General features: G+C 36.0%; 1 protein-coding gene across 1 annotated transcript in view; it reads right to left on the bottom strand.

Annotated features, from left to right (window-relative positions):
• Window positions 1-18,567, bottom strand: part of COL25A1 (collagen type XXV alpha 1 chain) — a 304,703-nt gene that overhangs the window by 110,689 nt on the left and 175,447 nt on the right. Inside the window, exon 7 of the mRNA XM_071808204.1 lies at window positions 15,051-15,068. Within this exon, the coding sequence (XP_071664305.1) occupies window positions 15,051-15,068 (18 nt within the window). The remainder of the gene's footprint in view (window positions 1-15,050; window positions 15,069-18,567) is intronic.

Below are 18,567 nucleotides of genomic sequence, written 5' to 3'. Positions count from 1 at the left end.
GGGCAAGGTTTCTTCTGTTTAATGGTATAGACACAAAGAACAGAGTGAATAAAATAACACTAGCTCTGTAGGCCACAGCATAGACATCCTGCTTTTTTCCCAAGGAGACTTCTGTGCTTTCATTTATGAGATGGCAGAGATCAAGTCGCTAGCTGTTGCACAAATGTGAAAGCATTTTGTGTAAGTTATATGAAACGTCTGAGGTCAGAGCATTTTTGAAATAACTTTACAATGTTTTCACTGGAAACAGAGGGTCTTTTCTCAAAGTGTAATTATCTACTCCAGACTACTATACATTTCCAAGGAGAGTTTATAGCCTGTTACACATAAGCAAGGCCTTGTAAATCACAAACACATGCAAAATCTGCATTCCTAATAAGGCGACAAATACTACTGTTTTTAAAACAAGGTCTTCTAAAACGGACTGAAAGGCCTCCAGGCACCTGCCAGCCAAGAACAAAGCTGAAATCAGGGTCAATCCATTCAACAGTCATGCTCAGGATTACTGGCAGGTGACTTTTTTTTATCGGCCATCAAAATCCTACATCCATTCTGTGATGAAGTCATTACACTATTATAGATACAAGGAACAGAAGGGCAAGAGAATGCAGTACTAGAAAACACGAGACTAATCCTTCTGATCTTCATTCAGACAACATTCCCCTTAGGGTTAGCTGACTGTGATCAGAATTATTTTTTACACAGCTGGCATTTTAAAATTCATTCCCTGAAATATACTAATTTTATATTCCACCCTTGTGGCCATTGCCACCTTTATAGTTTTGCAACAGTTACATTCAGAGGAACTCTTAAAAAACAGTATTTGATTTATATTGGTTTTACAAACATTTGAAATTATGTGAATTCTCTTAGAGATATATTTGCTGCATATTCCTATTGCTGTAGATTTGTTTTTAATTGTAATACAGGCAGTTCTACCATGACTTCACCAAAAAAGTTCCAAGCATTGAGGGGAAGGCAGATCTGAAAATAGTAAGGGATTGTCAGAAAGGCATGCAAAGGAACAGCAACATTTCTAGGTTCTGTAGAAAACTCCAAAGTCAGGGCAGAGGAATCCAGATTTTTAATGACTGTTAGATAACCCACATGATGCTACTGCAAAAAGGACCTGTCAGCGCCCAGTAAAAGTTGGCAACAACCAACCAAGCAAAATCAGGTGGACTGTGACAGTCCCAGATTCCAGTGGGATCATCCACCTTCAAGGGTCCTAAGGAACCCGAAATGTCAAACTCAGCAGCTCCCATCACACAGAGATGCCACAGAAGACATAGGCGATAACAACCTTTTGATACAGTCACTGCTTTCCTACATTTCAATCACAGCAGCCACAGGATAAGGCAATCTGGCTGCTTGGGAACTGAATGGAGCTCGCAAGATTGAGCCTTCGTTTCCATTTGGGATAAACCACTGTACAATGCACTCATCCCTGTTAGTAGCTATGGCATCCACAATGACAGTGTAACTGGCAGCGTAAGGGAATAGTGGCCTTGTGGATCTGACCAGAAAAGTGAACCAGACCGTCCAATGTCATCTAGATAAATTAGAAAATGAAACCAATTTACCAACTTAGTTTAATCATCTTTTTACAACTAAATGACATGCTAAGTATTGCCTAATTTAATTCAGTTCCCATGGTTTATTTTTGAGGGTAAAAGGTGGTTTCAGCACATAACAACAAAGTATTCAGTTACAAAAGTAATACTTGTTATTTCTTTGAAATTTAGCTGATGACTTTCACAAATTACAACTTCCTGCCTGCAACAATACTTCCCAGCCTAACCTTTAGTTACTGCAAAATATTAAGATCAGATATACTGAATCATAGAATCATAAGAGGTTACACAGAATATTATGAAATGCAATACTATTTCAAAGTTCCTACACTCATTTTAGTCTTATGTTCACTATGCAAGCCCTGAACTACTGATCAATGTGGTTTTCACACTTGGTAAACTTGACCATGTTTCCAAACAGTGTTTACATACACCAGTTTACAATGCCAGCATCTCACCTTGCATCAATTTTACAAGTGTTCACATGAATTTCCAGTGAATCTGAACAACTTCTATCACTGAAATTATATTCCCTTCTCCTTTACATATTTTATTCTTCCTCTGGGATATGACTGACTTTTGGTGAAAACTTTAAAGAAATGAAAACAAAGACAAAAACAAAAAAACAAACCAAGACTCTCACCAATCTTTCCTTCATTATCCTTATATTCTCAAGTTTTATTACAATATTCCAAGGCAGAGAAAAGCAAACCAGAATATTTGCCACAACAACCATGTCTGACTTAATAAATATTATGTAAATAGATGCAACCTGAGAAACATAAAATGTGCATGTATATATATACATGTAACAATCTAGATAAACAGCTCAGTTAACATTCACATCGATAAGTAAATTTTAAGTGAATCCTGCTGTAAATTCATATAACTGTGTTCAAAATTTAAGTGATTTATGTCAATACATAAATCAGACAAGTTCATAAACTACAGGCAGGAGAACACGTTCTACCCAAAATGTGCCAAGAAAGTATTCAAACTGTAATTTAGACATTTACCCTCATTTCTCACGCAATGCTCTTGCTGAGATAAGGATGGGGTGCTTTTTTGAACTTTATATAATGTTTCTCCCAAAAATCCTCAGATTGCATCACAAGCTGCCAAGGGGTCACTGCTGACTGAAGAGGAAGCAGCAGAAGGCTCAGTGTCCCCAACAAGAAGCTGCTAGAGGAGGTCTACTCTTCCTTTCTCTGATGTACTTTGATTAATCAATAAGGCTGTCCTCTTCCCCACCTTTTTGTTCTACAGACGAACATGATGTTTTTCTTTGAAAACCCACAAATCTCAACACAGATGGTCCTATAAAGATTCCATGATACAGAGAATATATGACTACGTACAGATTGCCTGACCATGACAAATCAAGGATCAGGTTTACTAATGCCATAAATTAATTTAAGCAAACATAATAGCCTGAATCAACTGTAAAGGTTCTTGTAGATTGAGCAGCTGCAGTACACTCTAGTAAGAGCAAAGATGCGGTGACAGAAAAACTTGTCATGTTATTAAAGACAAGAAAATGGCTTCTGGTAAAGTCAAAAGCCTCCTGACTACAACTTACTGCTCAAAGCACAGTAATAGTTTCCTGAACACAGACCCTTATTGCCTTGTCCACAGTGCACCTTCCTATTCTCCTACTTGCTAAACAAACATAAGTTTTCTGATGATATCAGGGTTTTGATGCAATATTGTAAAAATACAACACAGAGGAAATCCCACTCTACTAAACTTTTAAAACAGCACATAAAAATGCAATTAAGAAAATCTAATATTGCTAAGTCCTCATTGTAGAAGAAAACACCCAGAGCTTCTGTTTTCAGTAACACCATAGGTGCAAGTAAGATACAAATACATAATCTTGGTTTACATCAACAAGACAAAAACACACCAATTTTTGGCTGGTGCTCAGAACTGCAGGGACAAATTCGAAAACACAAGTAATATGTGACCTACAGAATCAAAATTCCTAAAAGAGACTGAACAGTGAGCTTTTTATAGTATTACTGTTACATCTGCAATTTCCAAACCATTCTCAGGATTTTTTGGAGAACAGATGCTTGGAGTCCCACTTGACCCTATACTAGACTATTCAGCAGCAGATTATTTTTGTTCCTCTTATATCCTCTCCAATAGGAATATACGTGTGTGTGTCCACATGGGTGAGCATGCTGGTGGTGGAATTTAAAAACAAGACTGCATTTCTATATCAGCATTCACTCAGTATTTGAGGGTTTATGTCACAAATGACAGAAAAAAATAATATATAGCATGGTAGCTATGGAACAAGCACATAGGAGTCTTCTATCAATAGAAAAATTATTCATTATAAGTCATGGGCTTCTTGATAAGATGCAATAGTTTCTACGATTCAATAACAAGAGAAAGAGCAGTTGACTAGGGCCTTGTACTTCCATTAGTAAATATTTATTGCAGTCAACAGAAATGACGCCACAGAAATTCAAAGAGTAATCAATAAAACAACCACAGAAAAACATGTTTGGGGGCCAAGAATACTTAGATGAAAGGCTGCTTTCAAATTTTACAATAAAAACTAGAGTGCAAAGAATTTTCAAGGTAGATTGCTTCACCTTTTTCTCAGAAGAACTGTGTTTATTGTTCTGTCAGACTACTTGAAGTGGGAAATAAGTTGTAGCTCTAAAAAGGTTTTATTGCCACAGACTTCACGCCTTCTATTTTGCATTGAACATTAAAAGGGATATAAAACAAAGGAGAAAAAATAACTAGCACTGCTTAACCTCCTGATTATGCCCATTTATTAGAATACCAATGGCAAAGTACCACTCCAGAGGAGTTTTCTGCACTCACAAATGAGGAGTGTACCAGAAGGCAGCCAAGAGCAGAATGCACAAGTACAGAGCAATTTGCTCAAAAAGTCTGATATCCTTCTGGCCTTCGGTCTAAGCAGATGCATTAGGTATTCATGTCTTGAACCCGATCAAAACATTCTACTTTATGGAAGCAATTAATATGCTCCAAAACCAAAAGAGAACTTGGGAAAACAATAATAAAAAAAGAAGAAAAAGACTTAAAAGGAAGACCAATATAGTCTGGTGGAATTTAGGGCTTATAAAACTGCAGGGATCATAGAAGTACATTCTGGTTTTCTTTCCCAACACAATAGAAATTGAACAGACAAAAATTACACCTCCTGCCAATCAAAATCATGAAATCCTTTTTCCAGATTTTTGAGATAAAAAGTACACCATTAAATATATATATTTTTTATATACTTCCTTTGGTACATTTTTATCTATAGGCCAGCTCTTTTATCTATTCCTAGAAGATTAGTAAGAAAACGGCTCCCCACTGGGAGTCAACAACTTCCTGTAATTTTTTGAAACAGTAGTTCACATGCTAATATTTCAGTCATATTTTACCTGAAACGTGAGCAGAGGCTTCTGTAATTCAAAGACCTCTGGTGCGTCCCTGAGTGCTTAGTGGCCTGATAGACAATTCAGCTGAAATGACAGTGTCCTTTGGTAATTTGTTTTTTTTTGACTTAAAAGTGCCTTTTTGATGACCCTGACAGGCTGAACTTCAAGCATTTTGAAGAAAACAGACAAAGGAAGAAAGCAAGGAAAGGGGTGCATCTCAGAACAGAGATTTGCCACTGACAGTCACTACCTACAAGAGAAGTAACTGTGGTCATTGAGATAATGTCTTACAAGCTCCCTGGCCTTCTACATCTTTCAACTTTACTGTCTTCACTACTACTGCATAGAGAAACAGTATGCGAATATCCACCAGGCATATCCTCCTTCGATCGGCAACTGGGTCAAAGAGAAGATTTATGTGCTTCATTAACAGATGCTGCCTAAGTTACAAATCTACAAAAAAGTCATGACCACACAGAAGCAAACAATTGAAATATTTGAAAAACCCTTTGTTCATCTACTTGAAATAAGGAATAGTTTCAAAGCAAGGAAGCCAGTATAATAAAAGTAAGTCAATTCAATGAAAAATAAACCAAATTGATTGTTGTGACCCATACCCATTTCATTTGGTTTTCATAGATTACCTCACTTCTCCTTTTCTCTCTACCTGGAAGAAATTAAGAACAACCCAAAATTTGTTATTGCAAGCACTATGGTTAATTTTAAAAATCTGCTACTAAAGTCCAATACCCTTTTTGAAGAATTTTGACCCGTACCTGCTATCATTTCAAGACACATTTACATTAAAGAGTTAAAGGCTGAACTTGTGTAAATCAGAAAAGCTGGACAGCCCACATACAAATAACATTTTGCAGCCAACATGTTATCCATTTGCTGTATTTCAACACCAAACTCAATTTCAGCAAACAGATTTTAACACAGGCTTAAATAGGGGAGGTCAATTTCATTCTTCTATTGACTGTAGTGAATCCACACTCATTTTGGTAGCAATTCGCTGAGTTTCATTCAGTGTTTCAAAGGTATGTACATACACTCTTTGTTCTTCTCCAAACTTTATTACTCAGTACAGGATACATACGCTCATTAGAGATAGCAGAACGTCAAAGAAAGGTTTAGATATTCTTTCAGTTTTGTTTACAGTAACTACTATAAAATGTTATTGTAAAAGAAGTGATGTGTTAGATTACTTAAATCACAAGTGTTTAAAAGAAAACAGCAGTAAAATATTAGTATAAAGCCATAGATGTGTAATATATAGCCCAAGGGCTAGAAAGGCTTTTGGGACTGTAGTATAATGTCCAGAGCTTAACAGCAATGAAAGTATTTCACAACCTAGGTAATTTTTTACCTGAGGATATGCTAGTGCTTGGGAAAATTATATTTTAGTGGAACACCAAGATACAATTCTATGAGAATCTTATCCTTCTTTCTTTCCTATCCTCCCCTCCCCTTGTGCATCCTGTAGACCTTTAAATAGTTTCTGTGCACGCCAAGCTCCATTGGTACCCAAACAAGCCTCTTTATAAGAGCTGCCTGACAAACGTAATGATAAAAGCTACACTGTGCAAATCCATCTGAAGCAACCTGTAAATATTAGGTTACTGCAGATGTTCCAAACTGTCTTAGCTAAAAGAGGCAGACTTGACACTCTGAGTCAAAACGCTAGTCTTGATAGACATGTGTCAACCCTTAATCACAGATTAATTTATTCAAAGTCAATGAGTGTCTAGAAATAAAAGCACATTAAAATAGCATATAAAATAATATGTGTTAAAATAATAGAAAGGCTAGTAGAAGAACTGAGACTTTCATTTATCTTCCTCAATTTCCTCAGGTAAAACAGGGGAAAGCTACAATGACATACATCCTAGAGTTATTTTGAAAGTTCAAGCTGAAACACTGAATAAATGCAAAGGAATTTTTATATCAACTACAAAAATACACACACTTTTGTACATATGCATATATAAAAGTGAGATGACTGAAGATATTTTTGTAACCTTTAGGGTTGGCAACAGCTTTCTTTATACAGGAAGCAATTTAAGACAACATAAAGTTTATTAAAAACAAAACAGTTTTCTCCTCAAGACTAATAGTTTGGTCTACAAAATTCAGAACATCTTCAGGGGAAATTACACACATATGTATATGTATACTTAAATGGATATTCATTCTTTTTGGCAAATGATCACTAACAGACATACGGTGCAATATAACTGGATTGTATTTCTGATAATACGTGATTCTTTTACATGTTTCTCAGCAGCTCACAACTCTTGAATGTTACTGACAGGTCTCAGCAAAAAAAGATTATTAGGAACTTCTATGCTATTTCAAGGATAGCCAAAGCATTTTTCAAACTTAGAATTCTGGATTAAAGCCCACAAACAGAATGACAACTTCCATGCCATCCTCATTAATAACATTAATGGTTGTACACAAAACACTCCACAATGAAAGGAATTGCCCCATTTTCTATTTTTTCTTCTTTCTCTCCCTCAAGCTTGACTCATACTTACAGGAAAGAATGGCACATCATCACAGCTTTTCATGCCAGCACCAATTCAATATGAAGATTCTGAAACATTTCTGCTAACATCTGAGGTTGTTTAAAGCCAAATTTCATTTGAGAAAAGTGTCACTTTATAATGGAAAATACAAATTTTGAAGCTTCCATCTAGCAGCCTGAGAACCAAAGCTCTCAAGTCTGCTCTAGTCTGCAGGACTTCCAAGCTTCCAGCACAAAAAGTCACTAGGTCTCTGGACTGATAATGGATGATCAAGGAAACTCTGATGTTTTGAAAACCTTTTAAAAAGCTAAAATCTTAGATATCACTGTGTTATCTTTAAGTCACCATAAGCTTGATGAAATACACATTTTTAAAACTCTTTATTAAATTCTTATTTTTTGTTAAAGCTTGTGAAACTACTGGGATCTGCAACAAATTGAACTGGAATTCAAAGCTGAAATAGAGCACGAGGATCAGTAAAAACAATAAGCCAGTAGGAGTTTAATATTGAATTAAAAACATGTGCAGCAGGATAGTAAAATACTTTATAATATTCTTGAACACTGTGCAATACTTTGCTTTGACATAATTCCTAATAAAACACAGAACACACTAGTGTATTTCTGCCATCTGTAGAACTGGATGAAGAAAATGCAAAGGTCATTTGATAAAGAAATGATTTAGGAATACAATAAATATTTCAGAGTTTTTAACTATATTTTGACAACTCTTTGTACATGTCATAATGGAACCACAGTACTAGGCTTGCAATTGCTTTTTTGTACTCATATGTACTCTGTTAAGCTAAGCAATGCTACATGAAATTGAGGCTTACAAGTAGTTTTTGCTTCACAGTTCTTCACTTGCTGTTAGAAGATCTAGTATGCCCTGGAGACAGCTGCAACTTCTAGGTGAACACATGGAATGCTAATGTGGGATTCCCCATAATGTTATGCCAGCATATGTAACAACTGAATCAGACCTTCGGTTTTATGTTATTAAAACAAACCCAATTCTTTTCAGAAATTAATGATGCCACCATAAAGAAAAGTTCGTAACACCCTACAAAGAGAAAGCTGTCCTTCATGTTTTCTTTTAGAGTTTTATGAATGAGTTGCTTTGTTTGTTTTTTCAATTTTTATTATTTTAATTTTTTATTCTGGGAATCGATTTTTCAGGGTGTCAGTGCCATAAATGGTCACTATGGGAACTATCAAATGAGGGAGTCAACTTCTAAAAGCTTTGGACCAAACAAACTGTTCCAAGAATCTATCTTCCAACCTTTTTTATAGAATCATAGAATAGTTTGGGTCGGAAGAGACCTTCAAAGCTCATGCAATGAGCAGGGACATATGAGGTTTCTCAGATCCCTGTCAAGCCTGACTTTGAGGGAGATCTTCAGATTTAATAAAGGAAGCTGCCTTCATAACAACAGAACTTATTTTACAAGGGCATCCGGAGCTGACTTTATATGAAAAGCCCTTTCCACAGAATTCTGTACAATTAATATTTTTGTGTTTGTAGAAAATCAAAACCTAAATTGAATTGATAATTGTTAAATTAACAGTTTCAAATCTGATGTTTTCCTGAATCAGGTAAGAAAATCAGAAATAAATTACCAGTTCCAGGAAATGCTGCGCAACATTTGAACATCTTGCTGTGTCAGCACAAGATTTCCAGAGATAGTTACTGAAATTGTAAGCCAAAAGCATTCTGTCAGAGTAGGTAAAAGAACACAGTAGCACAGCTGGAGAGTCCGGTCTTTCGGCATCTGACGTTAGCTGAACAAAGCTCTAACAACTCTGATTATCCCCAACCAACTTCACTTAGCAGAGTATTGTAGAGGAATCATTAATCTGCCATCAGAGGTTCGTTCACAAACCCTGACAAAAGGGTGTAAAAACAAGTAAAAACAAAAGCATGTTGGAAGCAGAACACAGTATCTGATGCTACAAGAATTTTGCTTGTTGATGTCTGAGAATTACTCCCCTCAGCCTTTTTAAATTACATCTTTAGTCTTGGTACAATTGACAGTCTTGCACAATTTGCCCCTTTAATCTCCAATTCTGCACTCTCTTCTTCACAAAGCAAAGAATCCTCTTATTTGCACTAATGTCATCTACTTAGCCAAAAAAGCATTTATTATTCGCAGCTGTCCTGCTTTACACATGTATATAAGTCTACCAGGGGAAACTGAAGTGTTTTCCATTTTAAAAGTGCTTATTGTTGTTGTCAAACATGCATACTGAGAAAGCAACATACTTTAAAACAATTAAATACATTAACTCCTTCTGGGAAGATACATTTCTCATATCTTTTGTGTCATAAACACTTATGTATACATCAGACAGTAAACAAGAAGTTTTGAGCATGATTTCTCCTCCTATATTTTCTGATGTGGTTCAATTTGGCAACTAACATAAAATGAAAAGGCATGACGATGGTATTTGTTTCTTCATGTTCACAAATCAATATGGGCTGTTTCCTAAAGAGATCACACAATTTCAACAGTGTTCAGGAATTCTATTACAGCTTTAGAAAGGAGGGAAAGTAAATCTCTGCCCACTAAGTACATATGAAGCTTAGCACAAACTTCTTTATTTGTGTGATGCCCTCAGTTAAGACTAATTTCTGATCTCAAAATTGACAGTAAATTGTTAGTAGCAATGGGATCGAGTATTTGGCCTTGCTATTTGTACAGCTGCAAGTAAGAAACAAGCTTTTACATACTGTGTTTGTCTGTCTTTGTATCCCTACCATTAGATGAGACTAATTATTTTTTAAAAGATAATACATCAATCTATTTCTAATACTGTATATGGACCCAAACTCTCAGGCTAAGCCTGATCTTATTTTCATTTACAGAAGTATATCTAGTTAGTTTGAATTTGATGACAGTGGTTGGGAAGAAATGTGTGGCATGTGTATGAAAACTTAACCACAAATGTTTTAAACTCAACTAGGAAGAATTTTTTTCAAAAGACAAACCTGTCATTTATTCTCTTTCAGTCTTTACCAGAGCCTAACAAACCATTTGTTCCCCCTTGAAACCACATTTCCTCCTTAACTTACAGCACCCTGCCTTGACATGATGTTGAGGTTCTGTTTTGCTGTATTCAACACCCACTGCCATCAGTGATACTTAGGGGAGGACATGGGCAATGCAGTAGCTCTTTGCACTGTATACATGCTAGTGAAGACACTTCAGAAGAAACAAAAATCTGAACCCAATTCTTTAGATGCAAAATTGTATTTGGTACCGTATAAATGAAAGTTTACAGTAATAGAGTAGATCCCTCCATGAATGTACACCAACTTCTAACTCATTCTGATTTCTGTGGAAGTAATCTCCAGGAAGTTATAAACAAATTTCTTACATATGCTGCTGCCATCCAACACAGCTCAAAACTATCACCTTTGTCCTGCTGGTTATTTTTCTCAGGCCTTGACAAAAACCAGAAAACAGAAAGTTAAAATGGTTCCCACCAGTTCTGTTGCCAGCACAAGCCAGTAATAGCCTGTCTAACCATGAATCAGAATCTCTGCCATCAGAAATTAAAAATACTCCGGTCACATAACCTGAAGCTTGACAGTGAAAAAGACACATGCATACATTTGTCACCAGAATTGCTATGGTAACCCGTTATCACGCACACAACGCTGGAAAATTTCAGACTGAAATAACATCACCTCCACAGACGTTTCACATGCAGGAAAACAAGAATCTCACGAAAGCGAGTATCAATCACTCCTATTTTGTCCATTTCTAATGCAGATTTGAACGGCTGCCAAAGAGAAGGGAGAAGCATCTGTGGGGCTGCTATATCTCAGAGTCCCACACAGAGTGATCATATATGCTGACATGAGAGAAAGCACGTTGCACCAGGGACAGGTCAGGGAGAGGATGTTGCCATGAGGAAGAGAACAGTTGGTTGGCTGAGACAAAGTCACACCAAGCACCACCCTGCCCCACATCTATAGCTGTTAATAATTTCCCTTCAGCAGGACTTTGTAAATGATTGTTTTGTCTTCCTTCACCATAATACTAAATACCCTATTTTCTAATATTTATGTGAACTTTACTTCTAAACAACAAAAAAAGTTAAAAATAACAAGCCTTCTCTCTTTCCCGAGATAGTACATTCCTTATAGAATTAACTTTAGACTAGAAGCTAAAGTCTGCCCTTTGACAAAATGAATACTTCCATTATATTAAATAGAAGTATGGCCAGAATTCAGTTGTATAGATTTATTGGGAAAATAAACTTTTCTGGGACAAGCTAATCTAAATATATATTTACATTCTAAACAAGAAAAAGCAGGTATTCTTTGGGGTCACTCAAAAGCCAGAATTTAAGTTTCAGCAAAAATATTAAAAATCTTATTACTTGCTCTTCTACAAAGAAGTTCAGTTCACATGGTATTTGAAGCAGCTTTCATTTTAGTAGAAAACCAAAATCATGAGAAGCTATTTTAATTTTTTAAAGGTTAAGCTGGAAATCATTTAGCTAGTGGTCATGGCCTCTACCTTTCAGAGGTACAATAGAACCATGAGCTTTCCCTTAAAAAAAGATGCTTCTGGGTTGTAATAAAGCTTCTTTTTACTTGAAACAGGAAAACATGAAACAAATCCATCTTTTGTGGTGTATTTTTGAAGAAACGCAGCAGTAAAAATTCAAAGATAGTAGGATAGGAGGTGTTACTGATGTCATGAATTTATATTTGTACTCAGTAATTATGTACATGATGGGTGAATTTAGTACGTACTTTTTGAAAATCATAGCAAAAAAAAAAAAGAAGAATAGGTGTTAATAAAACACTGAGTGTAAAATTATTAGAGTTTATCTTTGATCTAAGTGTGGACTTAAATGTCTATGACATAAAAAACTTTCTATGTGTTTCTTTTGTCACCATAACGATTCTGATCTTCGAAGCCAGGAACCTTTACTTACTAACCAAATCGACCAATATTTTTCATTTTGGATTTCTCATGGACACAGTTCAGACTGGAGAAATTACTGATAATCACGAATGGATGAAATCTCTCCAAACAGTTTCTTAATGAGAAACTGAGGAGTGTTGACTTATTTTGTCTGTAGGTGAACATATTCTGTTTTCGATTGATACTTTTAAAAGAATTTTTAAGAATCTTGAGATTTTCATCCACAGCTTTCAATGTTTTTTAAATGTCTCATGGAGTTATTTGGATCTGAGTTTCAGTTCAAGAGGAAAGACATCAAAATTTACAGATTACATGTAGTTGCTTAAGACCTGTAGATACCAACAAAGGCTAGAGAGCAATTCAACCAAATGGTTGTTTGATTCACTAGCTGCCTATAATCAGAATCTGTAATTGAAAGGCAGGAATGTGTGCAACTAGTGTCCTGTGAAAGGTTCTCTAAGTATCCAAGACAGATGCCCATGACTGGCAGATACAACAACGGTCCAACACAGACTCCAACTCTTCCATGTATAACAGCCAGAGTCTAGGCTGGAGACTCTGGATCACCTCACACAGCAACGAGCACTTGTATGCAGGCAATGTAATTGAGCACTAGGAGTTTACAATGAGCTGAAGAGGTCTCCAGGTGCACTGAGGATTGACTCAACCCTAGCTTACTACCAGGAGTGCTTAGACACCTCACGTATTAATCCCTACAAACAAGTTTCTAGGTTTAGGAAATCCTGATCTAGAGCTGAATCCTTCTCTGACTGTCTCGTGCCATTATGACTTCCTCACCAGGGCCTTTGCAAGAGTTATTCCTGAGCACGTATATATCCTCCTGCCAAAATAAGAGCATCTTGAGCTGAAAAGGAGGAAAAGACAGTATTAAGAATGATGATAAGTGTTGGTCAGAACAATGGCATTTCCACTTTCAGGAACTATTGAAATTAGGATGTAAGAATCCTCATCCTAAGTCTTGTGGGTCCTAGTACCTCACATCTGTTTTCTGTATAATCATTCAGGGCACAGAGAAGTTAATACAGTTTTGAGGAGGATTCTTAGAGGGTTTTTCTTATGGTTTGCACCCCAATTCTCTTACAATAGTGACAAGATTTCTCTGCCTTTCAGCCCTTTAAACAGCACTGAATGCTGCCATCTCCATTGTGGTTCTTTGCCTAAAGCTACCTTAGGACATTTTGTGTGGAGATACGGTCTCCAAAGACTGAGAAGCTGTTTAAGAAGCATGAAGCCAGAGACACTCTCTAAGCAATTGAAATGTGGACATCCCAACCCAGAGGAAAAAGACACAGGTGGCAGCATAAGTCAACAACAACTAGATGACAGCCCATAGTAACACCCTCAGGTCCTCAGTAGAGCTTGTTCAGAGCAAGAATGCCAAACAGAATTACAATTTCTCTCTTCATTGACCACCAGCAGCACAGAGGATGCAGATATCTCTCTGTGTAGGCCACATATCAAGAGCCTACCATGAAACACAAGTACTGTGGGTTTGAGTGCTGGTAGTTTCCAATATTATACAGACTACTTACACTGTTAAACAGACCCTGGCAGTTTGCAAGGGAGGGTGTCAGAAAGTGTCAAAAGCAAGGATAACAGCCATTTGAGCCAAGTGGGATGAGGGCTTGTAACACAAAGGTGATAATAAACAAAAAAATCTGAGGAAAATGCTTTTTTTCCTTAAAAAAAACCCCTTAACTTCAAAAAATTTGTCAGTTAATAAGGCTGTAAAGCTTTGATTATTATTTTTTTTTTAATTATGATTCTGAAATATTAAAGGCCATTGCAGAAATAATGGTTCAAGCAACTCACTTGTGCTAAGAGGGTCCCACAGACCAGAGTTTAGTGGCCATGATGCATCTTAAGTATAAAAAAGGTAGAGTTTTTCAACAGATTTCCCTGAGTTTGGTTTTGTTATTGTCTTTTTTTTTCCCCCTGTTTTATTTCTCTTCCATATTTCTATACTGCTCTTTGTCTCAAATAATTTACATTTAACTTTTCTTATACCTAATGTTTCCTTTTTGCTGGCCTATTTCTACCTTAGAACTTAAGTTAGAACACTAGATTTCCACATCTTCAATTACAGCTCACAAAACAAAATTATACTATTCTCAAACAAATGAGAACTAATTCAAAGTAGTGCATATATCATTAATCAAAATAGCTAGCAGTGCAATATTTAAAATAACTGAGGACTGCCTGGGTTATAGCAACACTATTAGTGTATGATTAATAAGCAGTTGAAGTATTACATTTGCTAAGTTATTTTATCTTGCTTTAAAGTTAGGTGGCAAAGATTCAAGCCATAGTTAGGAGATTTGCTTTATTCAGTATTATGTTGTTAACCCCACCATCTGGTCAAACAGCTGAGGGAACTCAGACAACCATATCGGGGGGGCTCTTTCTCTCTTGGAAAACATTTGCCTTACAGAGTTATGCAACAGTTACCAGTTTCTAGCTTATTACAGTAGGATTTTTAAAAAAATATCAAAATACTTTATAGATAACCTGAGTTTGGTGGGTCCTATATTTAGCCTTAATGTATGTAGGAAAAGAAGATGGCACTTACTTGAGGACCAGGCTGACCCTGAAAAACAAGAAAAAGACAAGGTTATGGAAAGTTATGACAAAGATTAGCTTCTTAAATAGCAGCAAACAGTTACAGTACTCTCTAATAAGGATATAACAAAAAATCCAGTAACTGTGTTGAAGTCAGATTTTGGACTCTTAAGTTTATACTGAATTTTAATGTTTTAATCCAAACTGACAAACTTACTTGCTTGAGCTTTTAACTGGTTCCAGAGATAAATTACAATGACACATCACTGAAACTGCATTTGAGAAACTTCGTGCTTTAGATAGTTCGAACAATACAATTTAGAAATGATAGAAATACCTAATTGAACCATTCTCAAATGACAAAGAATCCACAGATGCTGAGCTGATTTAAAAGTAGGTATTGGGTGCTTTTTCTCTATTATGGTTCATCCTCATGTTTCAAGGAGGTGCTTATTACTGCTTACTGAACAAACAAATTCTAAAAACTGAAGGAAAACATTGCTGGGCAAACAATAGTCTTTTTGCCATTGCTACAAGCACCACAGTTTTGAGCAAGCATAAACCAATATTTAAATCAGCAAACTGTCAGAAGATGAACCTCTGTCAGTCAGCCCAAGAGGTAGCTGATCCCTTTCCTCTCTCTTATCAACAACACCTTTGGATCATCCCTGGCCAAATGGAGAGGGAACCCACTATATACTGAGGAAATGCATGTGTCTCATGTTCGTGTAAGCCCTTACAGAGCAGACTGCCTGTCACTAGGGTCCCTAGCCTAGGAAAGCCAGTGAAAGGAAACAATTATTGTAGCCCACTCATTACAAATTATTGGCATGAAGCAGAGTTATATTACAAAACAGTATAGTAGCTGTGATTATAAACTACAACCACGCAGACAATCATCTCACACTGTAAGACAGAGACAAATATTTATGTATCTCCCCATAAAGAGAGAATTTCTTAAAATCCTAGGGCTAACTTAGTTTCCAGTGTCTTATGACATTTTAGCAATATTTTAGTTTAATTGAAACTACATTTCAATTTGTGGCAAGAAACTGAGCATGGAGACTTCTTATAAATATTAAAAAGCTCTTCACTTTAACTAGGAGGTACAGCTACGCGGAGTTGAAACTTTTTCATCTGAACATCAGGAAACACTTTTTCTACTGTGAGGATAACCAAGCTGGGACACAAGTCACCCAGGGAGACTGTGGAGTCTCCATCCTTGGAGATATTCATAGAGACATCTGGACATGGTCCTGGGCAACCACTCCCGATGGTTCTGCTTGAACAGAGAGGTTAGACCAGATGACCTCCACAAGTCCCTTCCAGCTTCAACCATTCTGCGATTCTGTGTAATTTTAAAGATGGGGAAAACCCCCACATTTACTGGGAATTACTGTCTATAAGAAAAGCAGCTGAATAAAAATGTTTTTAGGAACTGGCAAGATTCTTTTGTGTTAAATTAAAAACTGAAAAATTGATTTACTTGCACGTTTTTAAGGACTTTTTTAAATATAAGAAATATTATAAATAATGTTAGCGATAAATCATGGTGAAATACAGAATTATTTTGGCTATCTAATCCTTACACTGAAGGTAGAATAAACATTCCTTGATGCTGCAGTTTTGTACTAGTTCCTTAGAACAACACTGCACTATGGAGGTTTTCAGAAACAAATGAACAAACAAAAGAAACCCAAACCAAAAAACTAAATGAAAACAAATCACCACCAACAAAAAAAGCACGAAACAACATCAAATAAACAAACCAACCAAACATAAACCAACCGATCAAACACGCACACACAAACAAACCAAACCAAACAAAAAATAACACTAAGTGCTTGAGGTTTACAATTTCTATACAGTTTTCTGAACTGGTCAGTTCTATGAAGTTACACATCACACTGGGTTAACGAATATGATTGGGACTCCTCAGCATTCAACCTTTACCCCAATCTTCCCATCGCAGCATGTTTTATGCTAGTGTATGCTATACTTGATCCTAAAATCATCAGGAATTGCTTACTGATGCAGTATTGTGCAGCCTGTATCATACATTTATATGTTCACTAAACTGAGACCTGTGCATGCAAACTTCTATATTCAAACTTTCAATATGTTTTTGTCTCACAAGTATATAAAAAGCTGCAATACATTTTGACCAAATCATTGAAGATTGTCTCCAAGATATGTACATAAACTTAAATGAAAATCTGAAATTATCAAAATGTTTCAACAAAATGTTGATTTAAATCAGTGAAAAGCAAACAAACAAAATATATATACATTTAAATAAAATATTTGAAAACTGACATTATTTTCTTCCATTTAATTTAGAAATATAGGCTAAGTGTCCACGTAGTACATACTATATGTATGATATAAGGAAAACACACATATAAAACAAACATACCCTGAACTGAATGTCAGGCATAAAATCATGCTCCCATGAAAATATTTTCTACTCTCAAGCTCAACAGCATTACCTGTTTGCCTTTTTGTTATTGTGCATTTATAATGACTCTTTTATCATGTCTGCAATATGGACAGAGGAAAGGTGGAAACTAAATTTTTATGGAACAATTGTTTTTCATCATGACACAGAACTCGAAGACATAATGAGGAATGTAACAGTTGTATTACTCTTAATTTATGTATGCTGCCAATACTGCAATTATCCTGTATTTAACTGTAAATGCAGATGCTGAACACATAAGTACTCATAGCAGGATTTTTTCATCCCATTACAGTATAATTTTCCCTTCTCACTAATGATCTTGTAAGTGACACTAACAAGAGGATGCAGTGAGCACTGCATTGTGGAAGGGTCAGGAATAAAGCTCTGTGAGTTACTTGTATGTTCATTAAAAAGCTGTCTAACACGAATACAATCTGATATTATAACTCGGTCGTAGTTGACATGCTTGTGTTCCCAAGAGAGCTTCAGGACTGTAGAGGTCACTTTGGCTCACTGCGGTATAAATTGTTCCCAATGTACGTTACTTGTGGATTGAAATGTTTTAGCTGGAAGGATTTATCTAAATTTTAGATAAAAAATAGGGTGAAAATACTTTTCAGAACTGAAAACTGAACATCATTCTGATTTTAAAATACTAATAAACACCTCTTTATGTAAATGTGTTACTTCCTCTAACATTAATTTCTTGATTATAGCAACCAACTGACTGCTGCTCTTTGCATGTCAGTCCCAACACCGATAGCTGATCAGGTATATTTTAGTGGTTGCTACTTTGAACCTCTGGATCATTAATTGGGTACTTCATTATCCATTACCAATAGCTGATTTTTTCTTCCAATCTGCATTACTACAGTGAGTATAGCTGCATAATATGTCATGGTTTCACCAGAATCTTCAGAACCATCTTCCTTTCTATATTTCTATTTAATGACTTAATACATTATTTTGCAGGAAAGAAAGGGATGGAGCTTGGCAGCCTATTCTAATTACCGCGATGGAAGGTCTTGTAAGCCTGACAGTTAATCCCTTCCTAGTAATTTAACTT

This window comes from Patagioenas fasciata, chromosome 4, assembly GCF_037038585.1.
Source record: "Patagioenas fasciata isolate bPatFas1 chromosome 4, bPatFas1.hap1, whole genome shotgun sequence".
NCBI classification, from domain to species: Eukaryota; Metazoa; Chordata; class Aves; order Columbiformes; family Columbidae; genus Patagioenas; species Patagioenas fasciata.
This window is presented reverse-complemented; position numbering and strand designations above follow the sequence as displayed.